Below are 7,730 nucleotides of genomic sequence, written 5' to 3'. Positions count from 1 at the left end.
AAAGCAAAACCCTATCTTAAAGAAAACATTCTAATGGGCCAAGAACACTCCCTCCGGCTGAGGACTTTGAAGCAGGAAAGTACTGAATATCAGCAGACTGTAAAGTTGCCCATGTGACCAGGGCCTAACCCAAAACCCAAACCTCACTGTACCCACTGAATGTCACAAGGTAAGGCAGGAAAGCCTAACAGGTTTCTACATGCAGCTCTAAGGTCAGACAGAAACAAACCTCTGTCTGACCCCTGCTAGGGCTATGCCAGAAGATCAAGACTTGGAAAGCTCCATTTATTGATTCCCCAGATCCAACACAAAACTCTGTGCCCAAGTTTTCCAGGTCCTTGACCTCATGGCCACAGCTGTGTTCGCTGAAGTCAGCTCGCTTCCGTCTCTTTGGGCTCTGATTCTGCTTTCTGAGACGCTAAGAGGATGTCTTGTGCTCTCTTCCTCCGTAGTCTCTCAGCATTGGTGATCATCATCGGATGCAGGGGGAAAAAGCCGCACAGACCTGAAAGCAACAGGATCTTCATCATAACACTGCCCATGCCAACGCTTCCCAGAACTGAGACCCAACACCTGACCCACAGCAGAGACCAAAATATAGGCTCCTGGCTTGCCACGATCACGGTCTACTTGCTAACACTGTTCTCCTCACTAATAAACAAACAAACAAATAAGTAAGTAAATAAATAAGAAAGAACTGACAGGCACCCAAGACACATTTGCTCCTTTTTTTTTTTTTTTTTTTTTTTTTTTGCCCACAAAATCCCAGTCACTTGGAGTCTTTTAAAGGAGTACACAAAGGGGGTCTCCGGATTTAAAAACAGCAGTTATGTAATTTCACCTTCCACTCCTGTCCAGAGCAGCTTGGAAGGAATAAAAACCCTTCTTCTTTTCCATTATCCCAGAGATGACCACAGTATCAAATCTCGTAAACTATCGAAGCTCAGCACTGCTTTACCGAGAAGTTTCTCCATGGGCTTAGAGAGGTGAGCCCCACAGCCAATCCAGTGCCGGATCCGGTCCAGGTTGAGGGCAACTAGTTTTTCTCCATGACTGTTTGGTAGTGGGTCATAGGAGCCCAACTGCTCCACAAATCGGCCATCCCTGGGACACTTGTTGTGAGCAGCCACAATGCGGTAAAATGGCCGGTTGGTGCAGCCACCCAAAGCAAGGCGTATGGTTAGGTGACCTCCGTGGTAGGCTTTGCAGAAAAAGGTTGCTGTAGAAAAATAGTTGGTTAGGATGCAAAAACAGAAGACTCAAAATAGATCACATAAGGTAAAGGCACAATTCCTTCTTCTGCAGTGTTCTCAATTCCAGTCTATGCCTCTAGGTATTGTTTGTGAAACCCCTCTTAACCACTCTAGATGGTTCATACCTCCTTTTTTCCAAATTCTTCTAACACAGACCTGTCGCTGTTGGGGGCCTCTTTACCTTTAGAGATTCCATCTTGTAAGTAGTCTTCACTTTGTACTAAGATAAATTCTAAGAAATAGCTAAATTCCCAGAAATGGTTTCTGGCCCTAGATGTCCCATATGAACTTAGACCACAATACCCCCACCCTATGCCTTTTCAGCACCCAGTCAGGACTGGAACCCACCAGCCCCTACACAGGCTCTGTTTGGCTGGCCTCAATCCAGGCCAAGTTACTAAGAAAGTCATCTGAAGTACTTGACCAGTAGTAACCCACTTAGAAACCTGCCATGTACCCTATTTGTTATCTCTAGCCCACCAAATTTGTGGGTTTTATGTTTTAAAAGGTTACCCTGTCTTGTCGTCCCCCCCCCACCCTCCCACACACCCCCCACCCGCGCACAGGGTTTGGATCCTGAACCCAGCCATCTCCCTGAAATATCAGCTTTTTAAATAAAGAAACTTTTGCTGGTTCGAACTTGGTTTTCATAGTGGATTACTTCCCAAAGTCTCAGATCCTAACACCACTTACTAAGCTGTGCCTTGTCTCACCCTCAGATGCCTCGTCTGCAAAACGATTTCTACGACTTGTGGTTTAAAAAAAAAAAAAATCTGAGAGGAGAGCTACTCACAGCACATCTGGGAGGCAGAGGCAAACGGCTGTCTAGGAAGGGGTTCGAAACCAACCTGTCTTTACAATGCGAGTTCCAGCCCAGACATAGCTACACAGTGAGACCATCGCTAATAGCAAAAAGAACTGAGAAGAAGCTCCACTGGAAGGCAGTGGCCGTGCCAAGCCCGAGTCGCCGCAGCCCACACCCACCCGGAAGCCCCACGCACTCACTGAGGTGGACCATGGTTTCGGTGAGCCACTTTTCGGCCGTCCCCTGGAACAGACCCGCTCCACGGTGCCTGAAGTCTGAAAGAGCGCCCCCAAGCGGTCGCGCAGGCACACGCCGCGACGAAGGCGCCACTCCGGAGCCGGAAAACCTTCTGCGCAAACAGCCGGCCGTCCCGCCCCTTCCGCTTTCTCTTCCAATGCGGACGGGCGTGCGACAAGGCGCCGGTGACTGTTCGTTGACTGCTGCGGAAGAGGCGTGTCTGTAGGCGGTGGTGGGGAAACTGTATCCTGTCCACACCGGTGCTAAACACCTCTGTCCTATAGCCTCTGTTCTCTTACCCAGTGAGACAGCACAGTTGTATTCTAGGCTCACCTTTGAAGATGTTGCCTTAGTTCCCAAGCCCCAGTAACTAAAGCTGGTCAAGAGCCTTGGCAGTTGTGCACCCCCTGGGTGATCAGACAAACTTTGATCAGAAATTCTAATAGTCACCATTATGCAATATATCTACCCACCAATAATTAACTATAAGAGCATAATGTGCTACACATACGACTCCAGAAACACGATAAACTTTAAGGTTTTTTTTATTTAATTTTTTTTAATGTGATCTAACAGCCAACAACTAAAGGTATGTGGGGGGTGGATGGACAGGTTTCATCTGGTGACAGTTTGGGAAGGAAAGATGCTTGGGGTTCCATATTAAATATTCACTTGTAAAGATGTTAGAAAGATGGATTTCCAAAGCCAACCATTTCCTGTACGGTGTGGATTTCTTGAAGCAGAGCCTGGTCTTTCAGTTTCAGCTGCAGAAACAAGGCAGGGAAGAAGTTATGTCCAACACACCGTGTGGTTTTGAAGACCCCTAATTTATGAGGCTCCAGATTTGTGGGGATGGGATGGACCTCTCCTATATTCTTAACACCGAGGAAGCTCTCAGGAAGAATTAGAATGTATTGGTTCCATGGGTGAAATTCAACAAGCACTCGGTCTGTTCTCAGAATGACAGTTATCTGTCTGTCTCATACCTTTATTGTGTACTTATAAGCCTGCTCCGCTTCCAGCTGTCGTCCAACCTGAAAGAAGCACAGCACATCTTTCATAGAAAAATGTGAATAATTGATTACTAAGCACATTTTATCTCGAGGAACTGCCCAGGATGGACATTTCCTTTGTCATCAGTACAATGACAAATCTGGAGCTCTTCAAACTTCAGTCATGTGTTGACGGCCAGTATACCTTTCTGTCTGAGTTGGGCCTTCACCTGATCCCTGAGAGGGCTTTGTGAAGGGGCAGTAAGAAACACTCACTTTCAGGCAGACCAGAGCCAGATAGGCCCACACTTCAGCGTTGCAGTTGTTCAGTGCATTGGCTTCAGACAGAGCATCCTCAGCTTCAGTGAGCTCCTCCAGCTTAGCAGAGAGGGAGAGTTAGGAGCTACAGTTCAAAGTGGTTTTCACTTAAGTCAACTAGAGTTGTTAGCATTTCTTCTAGGCTCCCCACAGTTACCTGGCAATAGCCAGTATGCCTGGCTTACTATAAAAGGGGCTCACCTCTTTGCCTCCCTCTCTTTCTCTGTCCCTTCTCTTCCAGACTATTTCCTTCCTCTCTTCCCACCCCTCCGTCCCCCCCCCTCCATGTGGCCGGCCTTCCCTCTCTTCTCCCTCTGTCTCTCTCTTTGTCTCTCTCTCTTTCTGTCTCTACTCCCTTCTCAACTTCCCTTTCCATCCCCTAAATAAACTCTATTCTATACTGTACCCATTGTGTGGCTGGTACCTTGGGGGAAGGGATGCCTCAGCAGGGACCCAAAGAGGCACCCCCTCCTACCTCACCATACTGTGCCTCTACACAAACATATCCTGGCTTCTTCTCTTTCTATAAAACACAAGAATCTGCTATCCAACCAATAGATGTCCACGACCTATACCAGTGCTTAGCAAAACAAACCTCAAAATTCACCAGTGTTTCTGAATTCATATGTAGCATATATTTTATATGTTCTATATAACTATGTAACGATTAATAGACATTACTTGTGGGTGGATATATGATAGGTATATATCTGTCCTTGACTTTTTTGTTTGATTTATTTTTGTTTTTTTAAATTATTTAGAGACTGGGTCCTCCTGTTAGCAAAACTCACAGGATTGGCTTGAAACTCATGTATTTCAGGCTGGCCTTGAACTTGAACCTATCTTCCTTCCTCAGCTGACCAGGCACTGGGATTATATTTGTGAGCCACCAGGCCTAAATTTTTTTTTTCTGTTTTGAAAGAGCAGTGTGTTGTAGTAAATATTAAAAAAATATAAATTGGTTTATCTCTTTACCAGCCCTGAGGTCTCACTCCTCAGGCCCAATCCTGATATGGAGCCGCGCACTTCTGGGGCCTGGTCCGAGCCACCACGGCCCAACTAGTCCATGCAACTCTCTTCCCTTGGCAGTTTACTACTGCCTGTTCTCTGCCTCTGTCCCGGGGTGTTTCTGTACCCCCAAATCCCACACAAACACAACTCTACAGCCTGATAGCTTTCCATACAGGTTTATATGTTCAACTCTCAGTCGACAAACCCCTCTACACAATAAGATTACATCAAATAGACAAAGATACAGCAGTGAGTTTCTAAGACTGAAAAGATGAAGCACAACCTTCCAACCATGTCCATGTTTTGACTTGCACCTTAGATCTTGCAAACACGGTATTCAGTTAACAAGCGTTTGCTGAAGATGTGTTCTCTGCTCAGCAATATCCTTGGTGCAGAGAATAAAAGTATGTATGTACATATACAGCCCCTGCCTTCAGAGACCTCATTGGTAGATATGTAAACAGATGTAATGAAAAATCAAATACATAAACAGTTTTGCAAAATAAATATTTCTATAGCAAAGTATACTTATGATCTAGAGGTGAGACAAAGAGAAATAGTATCAGATCTATCCTAAGACTGAAGAAGAATAGCCTCAGAGGAAAAAACATCACTAAAATGGACCTTGAATGGGAGCTTGTTAGAAGCAAAAGGTCAGGATAAAGGTATGGTGTGTGATGGAGCACATACACATAAAACAACCTTTTTTCCCCCTGAGACAGGGTCTCATGGTAGCCCTGGCTGGCCTGGAACTCACTGTATCGACTAGGATGGGCGTGGCTTCATAGAGAACCACCTGCCTCTGCCTTCTGAATGATGGGATCAAAGGTGTGTTTATGGATCTGAAGGTAGTGTCCCCAGGCTCAGGCAGGAACTCTGTGAACATGACAGATATCAGTAACATCATGGTTTAGGTAGAAAACCCTGTGTCTATCCCAGTTTGGGTAGGTAAGGGAGAAAGATTGGGAGTTCAGTGTGATCGTTGGCTATCTAGTGAGTTTGAGACCACCCTGGGTGTGTGAGAACTCCATCTCTGGTACTAGGAAAAACAGATTTGATTCAAGTCTGACCATGTTTACAGATTTGCAGTGAGATGTCTCACATCTAACATTTGCCTTGAAAGGCTCCAGGGGGAAGTACCAGGGCAAAGATGGCGACAATGAGGACCTAAAGTTAATGACTGCCAAATCAGGGTGACAGTGATGTGGGAGGCATTGTCTTCTCTTTACAACTAAGGACTTTTTCAAATTGTCCTTGATGGGGGGAAAACAATCTAGAACAAAAACATTGATGCTACAACTGTTTGTGTGGCCCTGGGAGCTCACTTCTGTCTCTCAGATTTCTCAGGCTAGGTTTTTATAAGTCCCCACACACACCAGGATATTTTTAGTTTCCTAGTCCAGGCCTCTGCTCATGAACAACTCTGAAAGACAGTTTTTTCGTTAGAGCTGACTGCCATCCCACCATCACCACAAACCCTCACAATCCACTTGGAGGACCACAGGGCTGGAACTGGTATCAGCCTCTGTTCTCTTACCCGGTAACAGGCAATTCCTAGTCCTAGCCAGGTGAGGCAAGAAGGCGATCTCTTACAGGCTTGCATGTATGTTCTCTTTGCGTTTTCATACTGGCAAAAAGAAAGTACCGATAAGCTTCAAACACCGTGTTGCTAAGATAACCCTGAGCCTCTTGACAGTTTTGCTCCAGAAAAATCTGAAACTGAGTGAGCCCTTGGATGATATTTTCATGAACACTCTAACGGAAACGTTGCAAGAGGACAGGGAGAAATGAGGAAGCCAAATGAAAGGTCAAGTTTCCTCTGGGAACAGATCCAAGGATTCAGGAGGGACTCACACAGGGCACTTTGGGCAAGCGCTGCGGTTATTTGAATTCTGTCTAGACTGTATGGACTACATCTTTTCATTTAAAAGTGGCACCATGTGGTGAGGATGGCAGACTCCGAGTCTCTGGTACCTCTGAGAACCTGTTCCACTATCAGAAAAGTCTTAACAGTGCCGCAGAAGACATATAGAGAAATTCAAAAACCAACTTTCATCCAGATGCACTGCTATATTTCTAGCTGCTCAGGGTCTCATACAGCCCAGACTGACCCCAAACTTGCTGTGTAGCCCAAGATGACCTTAAGCAGCTGATTCTCCAGCACCTACCTCCTGAGAGCTGGAATTACGGGGATGTGCCACCACACCCAATTTTATGTGGTGCTGGGAGATTTAGCCCAGGGTCACTTTCATGATAGGCATCCCTTCAACCAACTGCATGATGTCTCTATCCCGGCTTGTTCGAGACAAGATCTTAGTGTCTGAGCTTAAGCAATCATGCGATCTAAGTCTCCAGAGAGCTGTGACCATAGGCACGCACTGCCACAATCAGCAAGACCCTGTCTCTTTCCAAAGTGAAACTTTCAAAACAAATAGGACTTGCTGGCATATTTCTCCTCTTGTATCTACAGCTGACCCTGAGCATTCGGCCTAGAAGCTGGTTGCCTAGTAACCACAAGGTCAGTAGTGCCTTGAAGATTGACATTGGAAAGAAAATCCTCATTTTCTTCACTGAAGTAGGGCCATGATTTCTCTCAGACCTCACATGTACATCGTTATACTTTGGGACTCCGTGTTTCTGTTGGTTAATGTACTAAATAAAAAATAACGCCATTTATGGGTAAGGAAGGGAAGGAGGCAAAGACAAAGTCAGGGAGTCAAATTACCTGTGGCAGAACAGTGGCAACTCTTAGGTGGGTACAAGAGTTTTGTTCACCTATTGCTTACTCTCGTGTATTTGGTATTTGTCCTTTTCTAGTATAGCAAGCCTGCCTCCTTACCTGGTGCAAAGGCCCTTGGGGTAATTCCCAAAAGATAGCTGAGGGACCACTAGAGTCATGTGAGTGCCCTATAGAATGGGGCTATCCTAAGCTAGATTAGACCTAATGTGCTATGTTGAGGAGGAAGTTGGAGAAGTCCTTTTAAGTCCCAGGACATGTTTTGTTAGTTAAGTCAAGCTATTACCTCAAATAAAATTGCTGTTAGTATCAATAAAATATTTATTAATAAAATAACACTCATTATGTTCCTAATAATTTTAGTAGCACAGTGATCA

At 45.4% G+C, this 7,730-nt stretch overlaps 2 protein-coding genes across 4 annotated transcripts in view; both read right to left on the bottom strand.

The window, feature by feature from the left end:
• Positions 1-266: 266 nt before the first annotated feature.
• MRPS16 (mitochondrial ribosomal protein S16) lies at positions 267-2,386 on the bottom strand. The gene is made up of 3 exons (XM_080926098.1): positions 2,259-2,386; positions 959-1,219; positions 267-505 (listed from the first exon to the last, which is right to left on the bottom strand). The coding sequence occupies exons 1-3, from the start codon at positions 2,269-2,271 to the stop codon at positions 372-374; spliced, it is 408 nt and encodes a 135-aa protein (XP_080782224.1). The 5' UTR covers positions 2,272-2,386; the 3' UTR covers positions 267-371.
• A 491-nt stretch (positions 2,387-2,877) lies between these two features.
• Positions 2,878-7,730, bottom strand: part of CFAP70 (cilia and flagella associated protein 70) — a gene marked incomplete at its 5' end in the record, with an annotated part of 52,706 nt that continues 47,853 nt past the window's right edge. For all 3 annotated transcript variants that reach the window (XM_080926647.1, XM_080926648.1, XM_080926649.1), the window contains 4 exons: positions 2,878-3,059; positions 3,282-3,329; positions 3,564-3,665; positions 6,154-6,243. In XM_080926647.1, the coding sequence (XP_080782773.1) occupies positions 2,979-3,059; positions 3,282-3,329; positions 3,564-3,665; positions 6,154-6,243 (321 nt within the window). In that variant the 3' untranslated portion in view covers positions 2,878-2,978. The remainder of the gene's footprint in view (positions 3,060-3,281; positions 3,330-3,563; positions 3,666-6,153; positions 6,244-7,730) is intronic.

This window comes from Micromys minutus (assembly GCF_963924665.1).
Source record: "Micromys minutus genome assembly, chromosome: 12".
NCBI lineage: Eukaryota > Metazoa > Chordata > Mammalia > Rodentia > Muridae > Micromys > Micromys minutus.
Note: the sequence above shows the minus strand (reverse complement) of the source record. Positions and strands in the feature narration are given on the sequence as shown.

Excerpts from the sequence above, each read along its gene's own strand:
- MRPS16 (XM_080926098.1), bottom strand. Across the intron at positions 506-958 it reads GCCCATGGAGAAACTTCTCG|GTCTGTGCGGCTTTTTCCCC; the intron begins GTAAAGCAGTGC and ends TGTTGCTTTCAG.